This window comes from Pecten maximus, chromosome 2 (assembly GCF_902652985.1).
Source record: "Pecten maximus chromosome 2, xPecMax1.1, whole genome shotgun sequence".
NCBI classification, from domain to species: Eukaryota; Metazoa; Mollusca; class Bivalvia; order Pectinida; family Pectinidae; genus Pecten; species Pecten maximus.
This window is the reverse complement of record NC_047016.1, coordinates 8,896,202-8,922,750: the sequence shown is the minus strand read 5'-3', so window position 1 is coordinate 8,922,750 and position 26,549 is coordinate 8,896,202. Positions and strand designations below refer to the sequence as shown.

The 26,549-nt window shown below is 37.8% G+C and overlaps 1 protein-coding gene across 1 annotated transcript; it reads right to left on the bottom strand.

Annotated features, from left to right (window-relative positions):
• Positions 1-3,510: 3,510 nt before the first annotated feature.
• LOC117316521 (sodium/glucose cotransporter 4-like) lies at positions 3,511-26,199 on the bottom strand. Its single transcript, XM_033871148.1, has 15 exons — positions 25,890-26,199; positions 18,372-18,443; positions 17,835-17,939; positions 16,728-16,787; positions 15,992-16,096; positions 15,631-15,736; positions 14,854-14,934; positions 14,418-14,623; positions 14,013-14,148; positions 13,659-13,766; positions 12,441-12,591; positions 11,889-12,057; positions 11,494-11,709; positions 4,407-4,512; positions 3,511-4,052 (listed from the first exon to the last, which is right to left on the bottom strand). Exons 1-15 carry the CDS (start codon positions 25,971-25,973, stop codon positions 3,817-3,819), a joined length of 1,941 nt encoding a protein of 646 aa, XP_033727039.1. The 5' UTR covers positions 25,974-26,199; the 3' UTR covers positions 3,511-3,816.
• Positions 26,200-26,549: the final 350 nt, after the last annotated feature.

The window sequence follows — 26,549 nt, the reverse complement described above, 5'->3', positions numbered from 1 at the left end:
CTGTAATGTAGTGTTATTTAGTCACTAATTGTGATGTTTGGTAAAGGTTGTAATGTAGTTTGTTTTAGTCACTATTTGTGATGTTTGGTTAAGGCTGTGATGAAGTGTGTTTCTTTGCCACTAATTATAATGTTTGGTTAAGGCTTTAATGTAGTGTTTTTCTTAGTTACTAACCATTGCCTTTTTCCGTATTAATGGGTGAATGTATTTGAGCAAGACAGCAAAGTAATTTTAAAGGTTGTTTTGATTGTGCATTTTTGTACGTGTTTGCATGACAACAGAGATGGCGTCATATTTTGTTAAAGAAAGCTGATATAGTTACACAATTATGTCTGGTTTTGGCAGCATAATTTGTTTGCGTTGTCCTTACAAGGAGTCAAACAATTTCAATTTTTTTATCTCTTTATTACACTATTATAATAAAGCATTTTCCCTATATTCTAATAATAAAAACAACAACATGAGTCTTGTTTAGTCTCGTTATAAGTAATTACTCTGTTTGGATTATCGATATAAAACTCGGTATATTATATATCGCAATTCACAACGAAGACCGTTATAGTTGATGTAGTTATAACTCCAACAGACACATAATAATACAGAGTCAAATTATGACTAATGGTTAACAGGGACAAATTATGACTTATGATTTACAGGGACAAATTATAACTAATGATTACATGGACACGCTATAACTAATGGTTTACAGGTACAACCTATAACTAATGACTTAAAGGGACAAGCTATGACTAATGATTTACAGGGACAGGATATAACTCATGACTTATAGGGACAAGCTATGGCTAATGACTTACAGGGACAAGTTATAACTAATGACTTACAGGGACAAACTATGACTGATGACTTACAGGAACAAGTTATAACTAATGACTTACAGGGACAAGATATAACTAATGACTTACAGGGACAAGCTATGACTAATGGTTTACAGGGACAAGCTATAACTAATGACTTACAGGGACACGCTATAACTAATGACTTACAGGGACAAGCTATCACTAATGACTTACATGGATAAGCTATGGCTATGACTTACAGGGACAAGCTGTGGCTAATGACTTACAGGGACAAGTTATAAGTAATGACTTACAGGGACAAGCTATTACTAATGACTTACATAAATAAACTATGGCTAATGACTTACATGGACAAACTATGGCTAATGACTTACAGGGAGAAGCTGTGGCTAATGACTTATATGGACAAGCTAGGGCTAATGACTTACAGGGACAAGTTATAACTAATGACTTACAGGGACAAGCTATAACTAATGACTTACAGGGACACGTTATAACTTATGACTTACAGGGACAAGCTATAACTTGCGACTTACAGGGACAAGATATAACTAATGACTTAGAGGGACAAGATATAACTAATAACTTACAGGGACAAGCTATAACTAAGGACTAACAGGGACAAGTTATAACTAATGACTTACAGGGACAAGCTGTGACTAATGATTTACAGGGACAAGCTATAACTAATGACTTACAGGGACAAGCTATGACGAATGACTTACAGGGACAAGCTATAACTAATGACTTACAGGGACAATATATAACTAATGACTTACAGGGACAAGCTATAACTAATGACTTACAGGGACAAGCTATGGCTAATGACTTACAGGGACAAGCTATAACTAATGACTTACAGGGACAAGTTATAACTAATGACTTACAGGGACAAGCTGTGGCTAATGACTTACAGGGGCAAGTTATAACTAATGACTTACAGGGACAAGCTGTGGCTAATGACTTACAGGGACAAGCTATGACGAATGACTTAAAGGGACAAGCTATAACTAATGACTTACAGGGACAAGTTATAACTAATGACTTACAGGGACAAGTTATAACTAATGACTTACAGGGACAAGTTATAACTAATGACTTACAGGGACAAGCTATAACTAATGACTTAGAGGGACAAGTTATAACTAATGACTTACAGGGACAAGTTATAACTAATGACTTACAGGGACAAGCTATAACTAATGACTTACAGGGACAACTTATAACTAATGACTTACAGGGACAAGCTGTGGCTAATGACTTACAGGGGCAAGTTATAACTAATGACTTACAGGGACAAGCTGTGGCTAATGACTTACAGGGACAAGCTATAACTAATTCCTTACAGGGACAAGATATAACTAATGACTTACAGGGACAAGCTATGACTAATGACTTAAGTGGACAAACTATAATATGACTTACAGGGACAACTTGACTAATGAACGTTACAGGACAAGCTATTAGACTATTGACTTGACATAGGGACAAATATACTAATGACTTAACAGGGACAAAGCTTATGACTAATGATTATAAGGACAAGTTATACTATGATGACAGGGACAAGCTGACTAAGTGATTACAGGACAACATAAACTAATGACTTAATAGGACAAGTTCACACTAATGACTTATGGGTTACAAGCTTATAACTAAGGACTACAGACAAGCTATACTAATGACTTACCAGAAAATCTATGACTAATGAACTTACAGGACAGTTTAACTAATGACTGTACGGTACCATTATAACATGACTAACAGGACTAGGTATAACTATGACTCGGGACAAGCTCTAACTAATGCTACAGGACAAGTATATTGAAACAGGACAGCTATAACTAATGCTTACATGGACAACTATCACTTGCGACTTACAGTGAACATCAGAACCTTACTATTGTGAAATCAATGATATAAAAAACATGACTGATCTAAAGATGAATAGACTATGATTAACGTGGACAAACTTGACTTGATTGATAGGGACAAACTATGACTATGATTAACGTGGACAAACTTTGACTTTGATTGATAGGACAAACTATGACTAATGATTAACGTGGACAAACTTTGACTTTGATTGATAGGGACAAACTATGACTAATGATTAACGTGGACAAACTTTGACTTTGATTGATAGGGACAAACTATGACTAATGATTAACGGGGACAAACTATGACCCATCATTTACAAGGACAACCTATGACAGGGACACCATTACATAAGTGCAATTAGATCACGTATCACATAAACGTAGACAAGTTATGTTTCATCAAGATTCACCATAAGATGGGTCTACGTCCTAACGGAGGCGGGTTGTAACAACGGCAAAACTACGTATATAACCGAGCTTTACACATTAAAATTCATATCGCGAATGGAAACATATTAATTTTCAATGAGGTACATGTAGTATTACCCATTAAATCTGCTCGTAAACGAACTGTACGCGAAACCCAGTGAGGCAACATGTGTTTTTCCCTATTAGCTCTCGACATCAGTGATATTGAGAACAAGCTCTTGATTGTCTACTTGACTTCAATTTCTTTATTCTGTTTCTTTATTCATTTTTCACCTTCCCGATTTCATCAAACGTTATGAAAGTACGATAAGATTTATGGCTCCGATAACACCTAAAGCTATCATAATTATTTTCTCTACCGTCAGATCTTTAAGATGAAATGCTTTTAAACAAAAGCGCAAAAGCTATTTTTATTTATCAGTTTTGTACATCAGAATACCATATATGTTGAATTTTGTTTGTAGACAGTGAAACCTATGTAAAGACAATGATGCACTGTATCAACTTGTTTGAAAGTTTGACAAGAATCGACGTATCTGCATTCACGACTTTTTGATGTCAGTGAACTGTTCTGCAAAATATTCCATTTGCGTATCAACATTTATGCCCATATTGACACTGACACGAACGTCTAAAGCGCGTTAACATTATAAAACAAACTGATCGAAATTCAGGACAAATTCATCACGTCATCGGTAAAACCCATACAAAAAAGCTGTCACTATGAGTCCAATGGCTGCATTGATATTTAATACTCTAGTCCATCTCTTGTTCTCCTTCAGAAATCCTCTAATCTGGGTCAAATCGGCGCTTGGAGCAGCCGCGCCAGAATCACTGTCAGGCATTCCACACACATAGTTACACGCACGCTTAGCACATCCGACAGTACTTTCATCTGCATCTTCCGGTTCAGAAATCTGTACACCTAATATAAGAAAACACATTCTCAAAAAAGGAAGCATCCTAAAAAATACGTAATATAGCAAAGAGGTTTCAGTTTGTTGGTTTGAGCGTCATTACATATCTATAGCAATTTGGCAGCGTCATCGCAATGTCTCAGCTATTGGATAAACATACACTCTTAACTAAAGCGAAAAGGGTTATGCAAAGGAATGTTGACATTACCTTTGGAAGTTGAGATAACCGCTATAGATATATTAAGTTTACTTCATGGAGGTGATTTAAAATGAGTTTCACTATGTATAGCGACATACGCCAAGACATCCCATATGTGGTCTATACATCCTACAAATACACACTTCCGAATCAGACTTCTCACCATTAGTAGCCGGGGAGGTATCCTTCTCCTGGTCGATATGACTGTCAGTAGAGTCATCTCCCTTGTCTTCCGGCTTGAGTCTCGTCCACCATGTGACCCCCTCAAGCTAAAATTAAAATGCCCATATCATACAGCAGACTTTTCATAAATCCGTGTACTACATTGTAAAACATATTGATAAAACTCGTTCATTGTACATGGGTCATATCAAATCATATATTTCATGTTGTAGTTCCATGCGTCAATATGAGTTTGGACGTAAAACATGCCAGAAACCAACGGGTGTTCCAAGGTAGATAATTTAGTAAAGAATCCAGCAGTTCATAATTACAGATGCTTGTAGAACTGTACATTTTTACTCATGTTTCTACAGTATTGACCTAGTCTGCGATATTCCTGGTGTACTAGCGATCTATATACAGAGAGTAACGTCAATACCATACAGGTATACTGTATAGTTATAAATATCCACGGACATTTAATTTCGCTATATTCACAGTAATCAAATATAACCCGAGTACAAATAGCCCAGTAGATATGTTTAATGTAGAATGTTTATAAAGGCGGTGTTGTGTGATAGTTAATACCCGCCGAATAGCTCTGGCTGGGACAACCGCGAATTATACAGTATCTTTATTCGAAAGCCAAATTACACTTGTGTTAAAAAATAATGTATCTGGCTCAATATACGTATCGTGTTGTTAAACTTCAAACAGCTTCTAATTGCATAACGTTGTCATCTTTTTTCTGCCATTACTATCATCGTAATGGCAGATAGAATCATTGTTATGTATTCCAAGCTGAATTTCGGAAGAGGGTCACAATTAAGGGATAGTATAAGATCTACTATCAAATTAAAAAAGTCTAGCCATATTCATGAAGTCTAAAATGTGTTAATGTAAATGCTTAAACATTAAAGTATTGCTTCAGGGAAAATAGAATTGATTAACAGCCTGACATACGTATATATTTACATTCCTAATGTGGTTTGCTGATATGAACATACCAAGTGAAACAACAAACATATGACCATGAATACACTATGAAAACCGTATGAAAACATTGTCTCTCGTGCAAATCACCTGATTAATCGGGTCATATTAATACGCCATCGACAGTAAGACAGGAAGAGTAACTTTCCTTGGATCGATAACGTTGGTACGAGATAAGTGTTAAACATATTGAGATATATTTTATTTAGATCTAATGGTGTTATGATTTCTTTGTGTGCAGTTGGCCGTGCTACACCTGTTCTCATTCGTTCTTTTAACAACCCGTCTAAATTAAACAAAAAAGACCGGAAAATGCGGAACGACATTAAAACAATGGCGTGGTGCATAGGCGGGATCTCCCGGCTGTTCTAATAATTTGGCGTTTCGTCGTATACATAACAAATTTTTCTTTTTAATAAAATTTCTCGTTTTCTCGATATAAATTTTTTAAATCAAGGTTATGTAAATATATGAATTGAATAGATTTTTTAAATTTTCATTGCGGCTATGAATACCAGTAGCTAGCTACATATCCCGTGGCGCGCGGTAGCGCGCCTCGGAGGATATGTAGCTAGCTACTGGTATTCATAGCCGCAATGAAAATTTTAAAAATCTATTCAATCCATATATAATATTTATCTTTCAATCTTAAACGAAGTACATTGACGTTCGTAAGAATTGTGTAATGTATCATCACTGATACATTAAATATTTCGAGGTTACTCAAAATGTAACCATTGATTCATCATATGAAGACATTAGTCTTTGATTACTATTATTTTCGATTATCCAGTCCTTTCACAATTTACCAGCCTTTACTGTTGATAAGAGGCTCGCGAAAACAGTAAACAGCAGACTTATGTTCCATCAACCAAACAAATATTAGATACCGAAAGAACTAGTGGAGGTAAGAAAGAAAAACTCGTATTTCAACTAATTTCTCAAGTTGACATTTCATGCATTGGCATTACAGCCTTTCCTATTTTTCATTAACAGTTTTCCCTCACTAGACCTTGGTCCTACGTACACTTTGATCGTCTTCTTAACGTGTAAAAAGGACCGAGGTCCAGCGAGGGACAACCAGTTTTACTATCTCGGTACTACATACACCAAAACACTAAACCTACTGTAACACTACATACACCAAAACACTAAACCTACTGTAACACTACATACACCAAAACACTAAACCTTCTACTGTAACACTACATACACCAAAACACTAAACCTACTGTAACACTACATACACCAAAACACTAAACCTTCTACTGTAACACTACATACACAAAAACACTAAACCTTCTACTGTAACACTACATACACAAAAACACTAAACCTACTGTAACACTACATACACAAAAACACTAAACCTACTGTAACACTACATACACCAAAACACTAAACCTACTGTAACACTACATACACCAAAACACTAAACCTTCTACTGTAACACTACATACACCAAAACACTAAACCTTCTACTGTAACACTACATACACCAAAACACTAAACCTTCTACTGTAAACACTACATTACACCAAAACACTAAACCTTCTACTGGTACACTACATACACCAAACACTAACCTTCTACTGTAACACTACATACACCAAAACACTAAACCTTCTACTGTAACACTACATACACCAAAACACTAAACCTACTGTAACACTACATACACCAAAACACTAAACCTACTGTAACACTACATACACCAAAACCAAACCCTCTGTAACACTACATACACCAACCCACTAAACTCTTTACGTACACTACACACACAAAACCTTCTACTGTAATACTACATACACTAAACACTAAACCTCTACTGTAAACTACATACACCAAAACACTAACCTACTGTAACACTACAACACCAAACCACTAACCTTCTACTGTAACACAAACCAAAACACAAACCTCTACTGTAACACTACATACACTAAAACATAACCTCTACTGTAACACTACATAACAAAACACAAAACACTACCACATACACCAACACTAAACCTCTACAAACACTACTCCAACACACTACCAAACACTAACCTTACTGAACACAAACACAAACCTTCCTGAACACTACTACAACACCAAAACACTAACCTACTGTACACTACATACCACAAACACTAACCTACTGAAACACATACCAAAACTAACCACAAACACAACATCTAAACCCAACACACAACACTAACCTTTACATCACAAACCAAACAACCTACATACACCAAACACTAACCTTCTACTGTAACTACCTACACCAAAACACTAACCTTCCCTGTAACGAATACATACACCAAAAACTTCTACTGTACACCATACACCAAAACTAACCCTACGTAACACTACATACACAAAACACTAACCTTCTACTGTAACACTACATACACCAACACTAAACCTTCTACTGTAACACTACATACACACACAAACCAAACCCTACTGACATACACTACACCAAAACACTAAACTTCTACTGCACTACTAAACCCAACACCACTACCGTACTGTAAATACACTAAACCAAAACACTAAACCTACTTACAACACAACCAAAACACTAAACACGTACACTACTACACACAAAACAACCTACTAAACAACTAAACCAACTAAAACTACTGTAACACTACATAAACCAAAAAACTAACCTTCTACGTAAACACAACACCAAAACAAACCTACTGTAACACTAAACTCCAAAACCTAAACCTAGTGTAAACTACTAACCAACATTAACCTTCTACTGAACACTACAACAACCAAACCTTCTACTGTAAACTACATACACAACTGACACAACACCTACTGTACATACATACACAACAACCTTCACTGTAACATACATCCAAAACCTACCTTCTACTGTAACAAACCTCACAAACACTAAACCTTCAACTGTATACTACATCCACCAAAACACTTAACTTCCAACACTGTACCTCATACACCAAAACACTAACCTCTACTGTAACACTACACCACAAAAACTCTACTGTTACAACACACACAAAAACAACCTACTGTACAATACAATACACAAAACACTAACCTACTGTAACACTACTAACCAAAACACTAAACCTACTGTATCTACATACCAAAACACAAACCTTTACTGTAACCACATACACAACACACAAACCTTCTACTGTAACACTACTACAAACCACACTAACCTTCTACTGTAATACTACATACACCAAAACACTAAACCTTCTACTGTAACACTACATACACTAAAACACTAAACCTTCTACTGTAACACTACATACACAAAAACACTAAACCTACTGTAACACTACATACACCAAAACACTAAACCTTCTACTGTAACACTACATACACCAAAACACTAAACCTACTGTAACACTACATACACCAAAACACTAAACCTTCTACTGTAACACTACATACACCAAAACACTAAACCTACTGTAACACTACATACACCGAAACACTAAACCTACTGTAACACTACATACACCAAAACACTAAACCTACTGTAACACTACATACACCAACACTAAACCTACTGTAACACTACATACACCAAAACACTAAACCTTCTACTGTAACACTACATACACCAAAACACTAAACCTTCTACTGTAACACTACATACACCAAAACACTAAACCTTCTACTGTAACACTACATACACCAAAACACTAAACCTTCTACTGTAACACTACATACACCAAACACTAAACCTTCTACTGTAACACTACATACACCAACACTAAACCTTCTACTGTAACACTACATACACCAAAACACTAAACCTTCTACTGTAACACTACATACACCAAAACACTAAACCTTCTACTGTAACACTACATACACCAAAACACTAAACCTTCTACTGTAACACTACATACACCAAAACACTAAACCTACTGTAACACTACATACACCAAAACACTAAACCTACTGTAACACTACATACACCAAAACACTAAACCTACTATAACACTACATACACCAAAACACTGAACCTACTGTAACACTACATACACCAAAAAACTAAACCTTCTACTGTAACACTACATACACCAAAACACTAAACCTACTGTAACACTACATACACCAAAACGCTAAACCTAGTGTAACACTACATACACCAAAACATTAAACCTTCTACTGTAACACTACATACATCAAAACACTAAACCTTCTACTGTAAAACTACATACACAACTGTACACCAAAACACTAAACCTACTGTAACACTACATACACCAACACTAAACCTTCTACTGTAACACTACATACACCAAAACACTAAACCTTCTACTGTAACACTACATCACCAAAAACACTAAACGTCTACTGTAATACTACATACACAAAACACTTAACCGTCTACTTGACACTACATACACCAAAACCTAAACCTTCTACTGTAACACTACATACACCAAAAACACTAAACCTTCTACTGGTTACACTACATACACAAAAACACTAAACCTACTGTAACACTACATACACAAAAACCTAAACCTCTACTGTAAACAACTATATACACCAAACACTAAACCTCTACTGTAATACTACATACACCAAAACACTAAACCTTTCTACTGAACACTACATACACCAAAACACTAAACCTTCTACTGTAACACTACTACACCAACACACTAAACCTACGGTAACACTACATACACCAAAATACTAAACTTTCTTCTGCAACACTACATACATCAAAACACTAAACCTACTGTAACACTACATACACCAAAACACTAAACCTAGTGTAACACTACATACACCAAAACACTAAACCTTCTACTGTAATACTACATACACCAAAACACTAAACCTACTGTAACACTACATACACCAAAACACTAAACCTACTGTAACACTACATACACCAAAACACTAAACCTACTATAACACTACATACACCAAAACACTAAACCTACTGTAACACTACATACACCAAAACACTAAACCTACTGTAACACTACATACACCAAAACACTAAACCTACTGTAACACTACATACACCAAAACACTAAACCTACTGTAACACTACATACACCAAAACATTAAACCTTCTACTGTAACACTACATACATCAAAACACTAAACCTTCTACTGTAAAACTACATACACCAAAACACTAAACCTTCTACTGTAACACTACATACACCAAAACACTAAACCTACTGTAACGCTACATACACCAAAACACTAAACCTTCTACTGTAACACTACATACACCAAAACACTAAACCTTCTACTGTAACACTACATACACCAAAACACTAAACCTACTGTAACACTACATACACCAAAACACTAAACCTTCTACTGTAACACTACATACACCAACACACTAAACCTACTGTAACACTACATACACCAAAACACTAAACCTACTGTAACACTACATACACCAAAACGCTAAACCTACTGTAACACTACATACACCGAAACACTAAACCTACTGTAACACTACATACACCAAAACACTAAACCTACTGTAACACTACATACACCAAAACACTAAACCTACTGTAACACTACATACACCAAAACACTAAACCTTCTACTGTAACACTACATACACCAACACACTAAACCTACTGTAACACTACATACACCAAAACACTAAACCTTCTACTGTAATACTACATACACCAACACACTAAAGCTACTGTAACACTGGCAGGAAAGCGTGACTAGACAACCATACAACAACGTACCAGCCTATTAATTATGTATAATGGATTCTATATTGTCATCCAACTACTTTCTCACGTCCCCCTTCCCCTATACTTGTTAAATTCACAAACATAAAGTATTACTCTTTTGCAATCACAATGGTCCACATAGATTAACATAAAATCACAATATCAAGATACAAATGTAAACTACTCCAACACTATCACTCGCGTCTCTCCCAGACCATACAAAGACTGCTACCTATATAGCTTACGATCGTGACAATGATAATTTCTTTATTATTTGATCAAACACTTTGATACGTACAAAAATACTCATTTCTTACAAACGGGCACAGCTCACAAAATTCCCTCCCGTCAAACACAAAAGAGATGTAAATGAGTTACCTGCTCCTCGTCCTGTTGACGTGTACACAGACTAATTATGACGATGGCAGCAGAGGTCACGACAATCATAATGGTACCGAAGTATGTGTAATGAACTCTAAGTAATATCGGAGGACGGGTTTCCGGATCTCCGCAATCGGGCGCTGGATAGGCAAAGTCTAAACCCATCCGGACCACTCCGCATATATGGCCAATAAGAATACCCCAGAAGGCTCCCTGTTAGATACAAAATCAAAGGCATCAGCAGTATTCTCAAAAAAAAACCCAAAAAACAAACAAACAAAAACAGTAAAACTATTGTATAAACAAAACACGTAAACAATATAAAATACAAAGACGATGTATTGTCTGCGTGTAAACTGATTACTCAATATTCATCTGAGAATTCTACCTACTTGTTCATTCATTCGTTTCCAGAAAACGCCAAGAACGAAGAGTGCCCCGATTGGTGTGCCGAGATAACCTTGTATGGCCTGTATATAGTTAAACAGTTGTCCACCTTGAGATGATCGAACCAATGGTATCCAGGCTATACTGATCCCACACAGGATTACGATGAATATCCTACAAATGGACACGTGCGTCAATATTGCGTTATCAACTTTGTATTTATATGTATTATGGTTAAGATTACACATTTGGCGACACGTTTAATAAAAGTTTTCTTTAAAAAAAATCAACACATTAAGCAATCCAAATTACTCCAATAGATCAGTAATTATTAGTAGATGATTCCAGGAAAGGGGGTGGGGGTGGGAGGGGGGAGGGGGAGGTTCGATACACATTCATTGTCCCGCCTCAAATTTGAATGAATTAACCCGTTGTTCAATTGTCGTTGTTATGAAATCCTCCAATATTATAACAAGATTTATTGTTTCACCAACACTTGTATTGAACCTCGCATCAATCTAACGAAGATAGCACTACCAACTGAAATGCTTACATACCTGCCCACGATGAGAAGTTCCCGTTCGGTAGCCCTCGGTCGGGCCCTGCGCCATAGATCCATGGTAAATATCGTACTTGAACTATTAAAGATGGAGGTCAGGGAGCTCATAATGGCGGACAACATGACGGCCATCAATAGACCGCGTACACCTGGAGTAAAATGGTAAGATAATTGCGGTTTATAATCTTTGTCTCTTGGATGTATCCGATTCACCGTAAAAAAAAAACGTGTAATTTGCGCACCAGTGTAATTTGCGCAGGTACTTTTGGGGCTGAAAATGCTAAAAAACTTATATCAATATATTTGGCGCCTGGAAAATTCTGACCAAAAACGATGTCCAGAAGGTCCCGAAAACGATGTATGAAAATGACACTAACACAGATTAGCACAAAACTTTGCTTTAAAGCATTCTACTAAATACTTTGATGATTAGACTAATCTGATTATTTTGTATTTGTAATGAAGAAATAGCAAAGCTGCGTCTTGTTTATTTTATCTAAATCGACCGTAAGAGGAAAAGCTACGGTCACCGCCATACACACGGGTAAATTTCAGACTAGAGGAGATAACATAATATTAGAATTACAAAACCTTATGGATAATCCAGGATGGTAGAGTACCGCGTAGGTATAGGCTTACTACTCTGTCAGTCTAGATAGATGGGACAATGTCCATTAGAAAATGATAATCGAATTAATTTCATTAACCCAGTAACATGTCATAGTTAATTATGTCAACTCCAGAAATCATTTGTAGGTTTATATCACATGTATCAGAAAGAAGTGGGAAATGGTTATCAAAGAAGATGTTGAAAGGTTAACTGGTGAAGACCCATGTGAACAGTTTACGGGAGTTTGTTGTTGTCACCTGTGGTATTCTTTGGAGAACACAATTAGCCTTACTTGTCAGTCAGTCTAGAATAATTTAGGTATGATCAAGTCAAATTTAAGAAATACTAATAGAATCGATATAGATATATACAATAATGTGATGTTTTTATTTATTAAGAACCAATTGTTGTACCAATGTCAACATTTGGATTTCATTAGAAACGTAATACCAGTTGCTAGACAACGGTATTTGAGTATCCAGGCCACATGGCCTATATGTTTTTGAACTAGAAAAGATCACTTTCCTCTGAACAGAGACCTATATACTAGTATATAGGTCTCTGCTCTGAATAACAAGAATCAACAGTTATGATCGACCAACTTACCAAAGGGGAGTAACTCTAGCACCAATTTCGGGTAGGCTATGTTGGAGCATCCGACTGGATTATCACACACATCCATACACACCTGTGGGTCTACGCACGCAACTTCATCTACAAATACATGTTCATTAGGAATCACAAAGAGGATCGTCCTTTCTCATTTGTACACAGATTTGTCTTGATAACGCAATAATTACATGGTTGCCTATGTTCAAAAGGGGGAAAAGGAGTTATGGATACTCGGAGAGAAAATGGATTGCTACAGATACATCGCTTCAGAAGGAACTACTTTGGATACGCGGGTTCAAAGGGAATCGCTACGGTAATTGACAGGGGAAAGGGAACCGTTATCTGTACCTGGGTACAAAGCACGACTGATCATTCCCGGGAATATCATGAGGAAGATGGGCAGTAGTTTGAGGTACCCGGCTAAGATTGATCCCCCTTTGGCATGAGACAGGTTCCTCGCCGCTAGAGTGCGCTGTACTATAACCTGGAACATGTTGACATGGAACACATGTATTTTCATAATAAACATCACATTCTGATATACAGAATGATATCCACATCAAATTGATATTTACAACAAAGCAAAATAATTCCTTAAAAATTATTGAACTCCATTTGACAGAGGGAAAAAATAAAAATAAAAACAAAGACATAAAATAAAGTACCGTGCTGTCAAATGATTTGATACTAAATTCGACATATCTATCAATGTTATGACGTCGTAAACCAATTAATTTCGACCCTGCGCCCTACCTGGTCACAGCACCAATACCACAGACACCCTAAGGAGCTTTGCAACAACAGTCCGGGCCATGGATTATCTCCCGTTACGGGGTCTCGGAAGATGTGGAAAGCGTCATCACGTGGTAGCCCGCAAGAGCTGTTGAGGTTGCGCACTGACGGCACCGCCTCCATATACTTCCGCTGTAGGTTGTTATACCCGCCGATCTCGTTAAAACCTTATCAAAGGTAACAAGAAATTGTTCAAATTTATTATTTTCGTGTTTAGGAATGAAGCATGCCGCTACAGTGATATGCGAAACAAAATACATCTGAACATACACATAATTATAACAAATTTAAAAATAATTTTCTTTCTGCATTACTTGGTATTACCAAATTATGGACAAGATAGACAGACATCGGTAGAGTTATACCAAACCGTTGATAAAACATTGTCCACACTTACTTATGCCCACCAGGGCCAAGGCCCCAATAGTCATGACGCCGGTCTGGAAGGTATCCGTGTAGATGACTGCGGCCAGCCCACCTGTCGGTGACAAATGTCGTACAGGTAAGTTAATTAATAACGGTGCGGCTGTACCTCTTTACAATACATAGTCATCATTGGAATTAGTTATGTAAAAAAATCTTAGAAAAAAATCATCGAACTGCTGATAAATCTATTAACATTCAATATCTAATGTAATGATGACACTCCCTTATGTGCAATGGGCAAAACTGCCTTTGATTAAACTCGAATGTATAATATTACTCTTATGGTTTTGTAGGAAGAGGAACAAGCTTAAAAAAGTATTGCATGTATAGTAACATATAACAGATATTTTTTTCATACTTTTGTACAATTTTAGAAAACAACGAAATGATAGGCTGGTAAGTGAAATAATCTCTTCGTAGCTTTTCTAACCGACAATCAAAGCATGATAAACATATTACTCTGTAGTAAGTGAATGATGTTATACACATAGTTCTACTTATCCCTTAGATAGACAGTATTCCATTACTAATTGGATTTACTTTGTAAATAAACATACACATTTTAAATTGTTGTTCTCTTCTCGGGTGACATTAGGTCTATAATAAACATATTCGGTCAGACCTAATACTTCCCATTCAGCCCAGCCGTTGACCTAATTTCTATGCATAACGGAAGTTCAGTAACATAATATATCCATTTCCAATTTGATATCCTAGACAGATCCATGTACAAATGTAGTATGCTCACCGAGAATGGTATATATAGCTGTCACTCCCAGTAAAGCCATAATGCTGACGTACATGTCCCAGCCTAGAGCCAACTGTATGAATAACGCTCCGGCAAATATACTCACCTGTAACGTAAATCACGTGTAAAGCGGAAAATTAGGATACGTACTGAATATTTAGAAAAAAGACTACAATTAATTCAGAATGAATACATATGCTTTCATTTGATATTTCAGCGAACCCTTCATCATGCTTCTATATATGTAATTTGCTCCATTTGCCTTCATAAACATTAAGTCAGACTGTACTACCGAACGTATTGTAAAACTATCAAGAATGATATACGTGTATGTTTGAACACAACATTCGGAAATACCTACGGCCAGCTTCGTGACGATGTAAAGTATTAGAGCCAACACACTGAGATAAATCCGGATCCGGTAACCACCGAACCGCTTTTCCATGTACTCAGGGAGGGTGTATACCTATATAAATACATGTATGTATTAGTACATCTTTGTAGATCAGTAAACATTATGTTGCTGCACATGCATATTTATTCGAGCTAATATAGCTTAGTTTTGGGGTATAGTTTAGCAATAGACAAAAATTATTTGATTAAATGATTTTATAAAGATCGATCACTCGAGATAAAATCATTGGGTGGGATTTTACCAAAACAATATATTGTCAATAAATGACAAGAAAGTTGCTTCAAATGTCCCAACCAAGTTGTATTTTAGGCCCTTTATAAATACGAATTGGGAATTTAAATCGGAAGGAAGAACCATATTTACCCCAACAGAAATAAACACCGGAAGGAAGAATCATACTCACTCCCGCGAAAATATAGACCTGAAGGAAGAATTATACTCACTCCCGCGAAAATAAAGACCGGGAGGAAGAACCATACTCACTCACGCAAAAATATAGACCGGAAGGAAGAATCATACTCACCATCGAGTAAAGGTAGATAGGAAGTAACCATAACCACTCGTCCAGAGATGAAGACCGGAAGGATAAATCATACTCATTTCCGCGAAAATGAAGGCCTAAAGGAAGAATTTATCATACTCACCAAGCGCAAATGGAGACCAAAATGAAGAATATACTAACCCCAGCAGAAATGTAGACCGGAAGGAAGAACCAGCCAAGGAGCAAGACCAGCGGCATACTCTGTAAGAGAGGGGGTATGTACAATGTATATATATTACATACTCTGTAAGAGAGGGGGTATGTACAATGTATATATATTACATACTCTGTAAGAGAGGCGGTATATATATTTATTACATACTCTGTGAGAGAGGGGGTATGCATATATATTACATACACTGTAAAAATAGGTTCCCCTAAATCCATTCAGTACTTTTTGACAAGTTGCGATTAAAAAGATTTACCGCTTATCCTCTATTGGGTCCCACCTCTCCGACCCCAGATGGGTCAGAGTCACCATTTATGCAAAATCTGTTCTCTTTCTCGCAAGGATTGTTCTGACCAAATTAAGGACTTTTTGACAAGTAGCGATTGGAAGGATTAACCTTATTTCCCCTACTGGTCTCCACCCCTCTTGCCCAAGGGGTCAGAGTCACCATTTATTCCAAATCTGTTCCCCTTCCCCAAGGATCTTTCTGGCCAAACTTGGGTCAAATCAATTAATGACTTTTTGACAAGTATTGATTTTAAGGAATTACCTCCATTTCCCCATATTGTGTGCCCCGCCTCTGAAGCCTCAGAGGTCAGAGTCACCATTTATTCAAAATCTGTTCCCCTTCCCCAAGGATCTTTATGATCAGGTTTGGTTCAAATTCATTCAGGTCTTTTTTGACAAGTAGCGCTTTGAAGCAAATGTTGACGGACGGTGATACGGACAATATCGACTTATGGGGTGTGTTTTGTCTGAGAACTTGTGGGGTGCAAGGCACAAGTTTTAATTTGATATGGACATCACATTTAATTTCCATTCATTCCGTCGCTAAAAAAGCACCTGCGCATTGAGATTTAATGATGAATTATGGGAAAACACACAAATTTACATAAAATTTCCTCTCCTAAAGGCGACGAAGATTTTTGCACGGAATAAATCGTTAATTCACCCCACAAGTATATAAGAGTGAGTGCGGACGGACGGACCGACGGACGGAAGCCGCACCATGGCATAAGCTCACCGGCGAGTCGTGCCAGGTGAGATAACAATACATATGTATAGTCTTGGATACTTACAAACCATTCGTAGGAGATCATGGCTATTCCAGCAGCCGCCCCAGTACCGGCTAGTCCAACAAAGTGTTCACTCCCGATGTTACTGGAGAACAACGACGCACCCACCTGTAATGGTACAGAACTGGTGTGTCTATATGTGTCGTGCAGGGGAAAGTATGACATTAACCTATACGTGAGTGTGTCTTACGGGGCAGAGACGTATGAGGATGGCGTCAAAGGTACACCAGAAAAATGAGACAAAGCACAGTGATTCTGATAATTGTAGTATGTATCCTCACGACTAACCCTGTACTCCAATTAGGTTCTTATTGCATTCGTTTTATTTCTAAAGTTAGAAAATATTTGATATTACATCCGAGATTGCAAGTAGTAAGTCTTTAACACCATGCGTTACGTTTGAAAGTACTGAAGTGTAATGTATTTTCTAATCAGTGTGTTTATGATAACACGGGTGGCACTGTAAACCACATTCTGGTGTATTATGTCTAATACTCGGTACACAGCAGTAACATATTGTGAATACACCAGGTACATTACCGGCCACCAGGAGATGTTTCGTCCTGCCAGGAAGTAATTGTTGACATTGTTCCGGCTCCGGCGAAACACCGTCTGTAATGGAGCAATTTAAATGATGTGTTAGTTGTGATATTATCGTCAAATAAACTATTACAGAATCTATCAAATATGGTATTTCTATCACAGTTTCATGGTCGTACGTTCTAGACAGTGTCGTGGTCGTTCGTTCTAGACAGTGTCGTGGTCGTACGTTCTAGACAGTGTCGTGGTCGTACGTTCTAGACAATGTCGTGGTCGTACGTTCTATACAGTGTCGTGGTCGTATGTTCTAGACAGTGTCGTGGTCGTACGTTCTATACAGTGTCATGGTCGTACGTTCTATACAGTGTCGTGGTCGTACGTTCTATACAGTGTCATGGTCGTACGTTCTATACAGTGTCGTGGTCGTTCGTTCTAGACAGTGTCGTGGTCGTACGTTCTAGACAGTGTCGTGGTCGTTCGTTCTAGACAGTGTCGTGGTCGTATGTTCTAGACAGTGTCGTGGTCGTACGTTCTATACAGTGTCGTGGTCGTACGTTCTATACAGTGTCATGGTCGTACGTTCTATACAGTGTCGTGGTCGTACGTTCTATACAGTGTCGTGGTCGTACGTTCTATACAGTGTCGTGGTCGTACGTTCTATACAGTGTCATGGTCGTATGTTCTATACAGTGTCATGGTCGTATGTTCTAGACAGTGTCGTGGTCGTACGTTGTAGACAGTGTCGTGGTCGTATGTTCTATACAGTGTCGTGGTCGTATGTTCTAGACAGTGTCGTGGTCGTACGTTCTATACAGTGTCATGGTCGTACGTTCTATACAGTGTCGTGGTCGTATGTTCTAGACAGTGTCGTGGTCGTACGTTCTATACAGTGTCATGGTCGTATGTTCTAGACAGTGTCATGGTCGTACGTTCTATACAGTGTCGTGGTCGTATGTTCTATACAGTGTCGTGGTCGTACGTTCTATACAGTGTCATGGTCGTACGTTCTATACAGTGTCGTGGTCGTATGTTCTAGACAGTGTCGTGGTCGTACGTTCTATACAGTGTCATGGTCGTACGTTCTATACAGTGTCATGGTCGTACGTTCTATACAGTGTCGTGGTCGTACGTTCTATACAGTGTCGTGGTCGTACGTTCTATACAGTGTCATGGTCGTACATTCTAGACAGTGTCGTGGTCGTATGTTCTAGACAGTGTCGTGGTCGTACGTTCTATACAGTGTCATGGTCGTACGTTCTATACAGTGTCGTGGTCGTACGTTCTATACAGTGTCGTGGTCGTACGTTCTATACAGTGTCATGGTCGTACGTTCTATACAGTGTCGTGGTCGTATGTTCTAGACAGTGTCGTGGTCGTACGTTCTATACAGTGTCATGGTCGTACGTTCTATACAGTGTCGTGGTCGTACGTTCTATACAGTGTCGTGGTCGTACGTTCTATACAGTGTCATGGTCGTACGTTCTATACAGTGTCGTGGTCGTATGTTCTAGACAGTGTCGTGGTCGTACGTTCTAGACAGTGTCGTGGTCGTACGTTCTATACAGTGTCATGGTCGTACGTTCTAGACAGTGTCGTGGTCGTACGTTCTAGACAGTGTCGTGGTCGTATGTTCTATACAGTGTCATGGTCGTACGTTCTAGACAGTGTCGTGGTCGTATGTTCTATACAGTGTCATGGTCGTACGTTCTATACAGTGTCGTGGTCGTACGTTCTAGATAGTGTCATGGTGATAAGCCATTGAGAGAAATGTATTACTTAAAAGTTAGGGTTAACGATACCATCATATTGTGGCGTGTTGTATTGCCGATGGTATTGACGTGAAACCAATGCAGGTAAGGTAGGGTTAATAGACCTCTAGTAAAGGTAGATAAAGAAATGTACGTTTAATTTAAAGCCTGGTTGTGTTTTAAGCATTCCTTTTTATATCACTACCCCGATACATTCCCATTATTACCTGTTTGACCGACTCTATCCAAATCACGGTTTCGTTCGTGAACACTTTGCTAACCTGCGCTGATATTTAAAATTCTTATTTAAAGATTTATTTCTCTTTTTGTGTGCATTGTAAAAATCTTCAAGATATTGATAAATATTATTCAAACTCAGATCACAAGATTTCTGTCCTAGAGACGGGTTTTCAATCCTTCTCCCGGATTCGATAGGATGTAACAGTAGCGATGCCCCCTGAACCTGTACACAAACACCAGAGCTGACCTTGATAACGTCTCATGTTCCATATTTACCGGGAAGCTTTAAATTGAAACCTATCGTAAATAAAGTAGGTTTAGAAATGGTTTCTCCGTCTGTTTGTCTGTCGCTGTGGAGGCCTTATGTGATCGTATCTTACTACGCACTATATCCCACAGGCCGGCATACACTAAAATATGTCCGTATTTCTGGTGGATCCTCTGCGATCTGATTCTTGTTTGGATTATCAAATCCAAGACTTGGGGTCTGGCCGGTAATTGGGGGTCATATTACTTATGCATGCTGTGGGCTTCTAGTAGCAATTAGGGTTTAATTTATTATCAAGGAAGCGGTCAGTTAAATCGACATGGTTTTATGGTAAACATGTGTTTTTTATATGAATAGCTCGTAGCAGAGATTTGCCCTAATCTATCTTGTACCGATATTTTAATGAAACCCTACTTGACAGTGTTTGCTTTGAAGACAAGCGCAATGACAAAAGTTTGTAAGGATCGAGTCAGTGGAATAAATATTAGACACAAAAGGATCGAGTCAGTGGAATAATTATTAGACACATAAGGATCGAGTCGGTGGGATAAATGTTAGACGAATAAGGATCGAGTCAGTGGAATGAATATTAAACACATAAGGATCGAGTCAGTGGGATAAATATTAGACACATAAGGATCGAGTCAGTGGAATGAATATTAGACACATAAGGATCGAGTCAGTGGAATGAATATTAGACACATAAGGATCGAGTCAGTGGGATAAATATTAGACACATAAGGATCGAGTCAGTGCAAGAAATGTTAAACGAATAAGGATCGAGTCAGTGGAATAAATATTAGACACATAAGGATCGAGTCAGTGGAATGAATATTAGACACATAAGGATCGAGTCAGTGGGATAATTATTAGACACATAAGGATCGAGTCAGTGCAAGAAATGTTAGACGAATAAGGATCGAGTCAGTGGAATAAATATAAGACCGTTTTTATAAAATGAAAGTTAAAACGATTATCACAGAATTTCTACCAGGTCTCAACTGCTACACAGTGACAACTCTTCTCATTTAAACATTTCAGTATATCGTGTTGTAGACCATGATTAGTAACCACTTAATCACTAACTAATATAATTAAAGCTAACCACTTAATCACTTACTAATATAATTAAAGCTAACCACTTAATCACTATTAATATAATTAAAGCTAACCACTTAATCACTGACTTATATAATTAAAGCTAACCACTTAATCACTGACTTATATAATTAAAGCTAACCACTTAATCACTAACTTATATAATTAAAGCTAACCACTTAATCACTGACTTATATAATTAAAGCTAACCACTTAATCACTAACTAATATAATTGAAGCTAACCACTTAATCACTGACTTATATAATTAAAGCTAACCACTTAATCTCTAACTAATATAGTTAAAGCTAACCACTTAATCACTGACTTATATAATTAAAGCTAACCACTTAATCACTAACTAATACAAGAGGCCCAGAGGGCCTGTATAGCTCACCTGGTTTCATGAGATATGAAACAAGAACTATGCTTAAGTATATTTGCCACTGGTATTGCTATGTCAATATATATCATATGCATTTTATATGGTTACATGAACATTTTTTTTATTGTAATTCTAAAAATGTCAATTTAGCCAAATTGATCCCTTTTGGCCCCCGGGGGTCAGCCCCACCAATTGTACAATTTTGAATCCCTACCCCAAGGGGATGCTACCAAGCGAATATGAGCGATATATATATATCCATTGCTTAGTTTCAGAGAAGAAGTTGTTTATATCAATTTAGGCAAATTGACCCCTTCTGGCCCACCCCTCAGCCCTCAGGGAGGTCAGCCCTATCATTTGTACAATTTTGAATCCCTACCCCAAGGGGATATTACCAGTGAAATATGTGAGATATCCATTGCTTAGTTTCAGAGGAGACATCGTTTATATCAATCTAGCCAAACTGGCCCTTTTTGGCCCCGCCCCTAAGACACCCAGGGGGTTAGCCCCACCATTTGTACAATTTTGAATTCCTACCCCAAGTAGGTGCTACAAGGCAAATACGTGAGATATCCATTGCTTAGTTTCAGAGGAGAAGTTGTTTATATCAATTTAGCCAAATTGACCCTGTTTGGCCCCCTCAGCGCCCCGGGGGGTCAGCCCCACAATTTGTACAATTTTGAGTCCCCACTCAGTAGTGATGCTACCAGGCAAATATGAGCGATATCAATTGCTCGGTTTCAGAGAAGAAGTCGTTTATATCAATAGAGCTCAATTGACCACATTTGGCCCCGCCCCTCAGGCCCCTGGGGGGTCAGCCCCATCATTTGTACAATTTTGAATCCCCACCACATCGTGATGCTACCAGGAAAATATGAGCGATATCCAATGCTCGGTTTCAGAGAAGAAGTCGTTTATATCAATATAGCCCAATTGACCACATTTGGCCCCGCCCCTCAGGCCCCTGGGGGGTCAGCCCCATCATTTGTACAATTTTGAATCCCCATCACATAGTGATGCTACCAGGAAAATATGAGCGCTATCCAATGCTCGGTTTCAGAGAAGAAGTCGTTTATATCAAAATAGCTAAATTGACCCCTTTTGGCCCCGCCCTAGAGGCGCCCAGGGGGTCAGCCCCATCATTTGTACAATTTTGAGTCCCCTACCCATAGGGATGCTTCTGACCAAATTTGGTGAAATTCCGATCAGCGGTTATGAAGAAGAAGTCAAATAAGTCAATTGTTGACGGACGGACGGACGACAGACGGACGACGGACGACACGGTATGGCATAAGCTCACCTTGGTCCTTCGGACCAGGTGAGCTAATAATTAAACTAACCACTCAATCACTGACTTATATAATGAAAGCTAACCACTTAATCACTAACTAATATAATTAAAGCTAACCACTTAATCACTATTAATATAATTAAAGCTAACCACTTAATCAATATCAACATAATTAAAGCTAACCATTTAATCACTAACTAATATAATTAAAGCTAACCACTTAATCACTGACTTATATAATTTAAGCTAACCACTTAATCACTAACTAATATAATTAAACCTAACCACTTAAACACTGACTTATATAATGAAAGCTAACCACTTAATCACTAACTAATATAATTAAAGCTAACCACTTAATCACTATTAATATAATTAAAGCTAACCACTTAATCAATATCAACATAATTAAAGCTAACCACTTAATCACTAACTAATATAATTAAAGCTAACCGCTTAATCACTGACTTATATAATTAAAGCTAACCACTTAGTCACTGACTTATATAATTAAAGCTAACCACTTAATCACTAACTAATATAATTAAAGCTTACCACTTAATCAGGTTGAGTGTAGGCCATATCAAGTGTAAGCCAGGTTGATTGTAGACCATGTTGAGTGTAAGTCAGGTTGATTGTAGACCATGTTGAGTGTAAGCCAGGTTGATTGTAGGCCATGTTGAGTGTAAGTTAGGTTGAGTGTTGGCCATATTGAGTGTAAGTTAGGTTGAGTGTTGGCCATATCAAGTGTAAGCCAGGTTGATTGTAGACCATGTTGAGTGTAAGCCAGGTTGAGTGTAGGCCATATTGAGTGTAAGTTAGGTTGAGTGTTGGCCATATTGAGTGTAAGTTAGGTTGAGTGTTGGCCATATTGAGTGTAAGCCAGGTTAATTGTAGGCCATATCAAGTGTAAGCCATGTTGAGTGTAAGCCGGGTTAATTGTAGGCCATATCAAGTGTAAGCCAGGTTAATTGTAGACCATGTTGAGTGTAAGTCAGGTTAATTGTAGGCCATGTTGAGTGTAAGTCAGGTTAATTGTAGGCCATATCAAGTGTAAGCCAGGTTAATTGTAGACCATGTTGAGTGTAAGTCAGGTTAATTGTAGGCCATATCAAGTGTAAGCCAGGTTAATTGTAGACCATGTTGAGTGTAAGTCAGGTTAATTGTACGCCATATCAAGTGTAAGCCAGGTTAATTGTAGGCCATATCAAGTGTAAGCCATGTTGAGTGTAAGCCGGGTTAATTGTAGGCCATATCAAGTGTAAGCCAGGTTGAGTGTAGGCCATGTTGAGTGTAAGTTAGGTTGAGTGTTGGCCATATCAAGTGTAAGCCAGGTTAATTGTAGGCCATGTTGAGTGTAAGCCAGGTTGATTGTAGGCCATATCAAGTGTAAGCCAGGTTGATTGTAGGCCGTGATGGCCCGTACATATATTGTATAGATGCTAACCAAATTGATTTTGTTTTGTAAGAACTTTTGGTTGAAAGACATGTACATCTCGATAGTTATGAAAGGCATGTTGATTTTAAGACTAGTACATTTCCATTGCAAGACATGTTGTAACATTTAAACGGTACAGAGACCTTATATTGTTGGGATAGAACGCAAAGTCGACTGACGAGGAGCAAGACATTATGTAGACCTGTCAATGTTTTCGAGCATGCCACCTAGGGAAAGGAGCTATTAAGAGAAGGGGGCAAGAAACACGCTGGGCTGTAATTCGACCCCTTATTTGACCCAGCACACACAGGTCCATCTGTGAGAAAATAAAATTTAGTTAAACTTGTTTTCCTCATCCTAGTGAAAAACATGTGGCATTGTTTTCTTTCTACTTAGCGGGCGACTTGTCTGGTACCTATGATTATCTTTAAATGATGGTAGTTATAAATCATTTCCCCCAAACGAAAGGCCGAATTATAAAAAAAAAAAAAGCGGGGGGGGGGGGGGTGCATCGTGATGAAAGAAATCATGTGACACCGAAAGAGATGATGTGACGATGAAATAACTGCTAATCACAAAACATTCTATGATTGGAGTAGCCTTCTAGGTTCCTGATTTGTTTACCACTGACGTCACTGTGTAAACATTGGAACATAAACATTTTAGATGTCGAATTATAACTGTGAAAAATCATCAAAGATACAAGCATGCAGGTGTGAGATGATGTTCTTAAACTAAACTGCCTCGATGATTTATGTACAAACACCAAACAACTAAAGTTCCTGTATAAACTCTTAATGATATCCGCAATTGCTTCTCGAACAGTAAGGTATTGTTATGAATTGATGTTTACAGTCCCACGCCAAGATAGGCTGGTAACGCACTATATAGCCTTCAAAGCGCAAATGAAAACAAATTTTATATTTGGAGCTAATTTGCATATATGGAAATTAAGTTTACATATGCGTAAATTGTGATATATTATGTTAACCAGTGGTTCAGACAATAGCCTCACACGGACACTAATAGCTCACATATGATATTTACTTACCCACATTCCAACGATGAGAACGCAGATGAAATATAAAACGACGACTGTTATATCTGCCCAGTGGTCAAGCCCTGGCGTGGCCATTGTGAAGAATATCGGTCAGTGTCTTGGAAGCCAAGACTATCTCGATCAAGTACTTTCCACAAATTAATTTTTATCCAATCCTTTGACTACAATAACTTTTTAACGGTTATATGTGACCGAGCATAAGTGTCGAACTCTCCAGGACTGCGCTCGACAGTCACTGTTATCAACAGGGCGGAATTTACGCGCGAATGGTGGACAGCTATATATGAACGCGCAGTCTGCAATTTACATCCTTGACAGAGTAAGAATTTGATAAAGGCTTGCTGCAGAAACGAACCGTTATCTTATAAATATTTAGGTCAGTCCAGCGACTTATAGGGCGGTTAGAGTATCAAATATCTCATACTTCTAATTAATTTGGAGTCTGTAAGCGTGTAAAGAAACATCTAATCTCTGCGCTAAATGTGGATGTTATATCGCCTAATTTACATATTATTACTCCTTTGTTTACGTTTGTCGGATTTATTGTTTTAGCACACCTGTCTGGTTGTATACACTGCTACAGGTAACCGATAAGTCGGATCAACAACACGCACCTATTTTGATTTGAATAAGTCACAAAGAAACACGGAT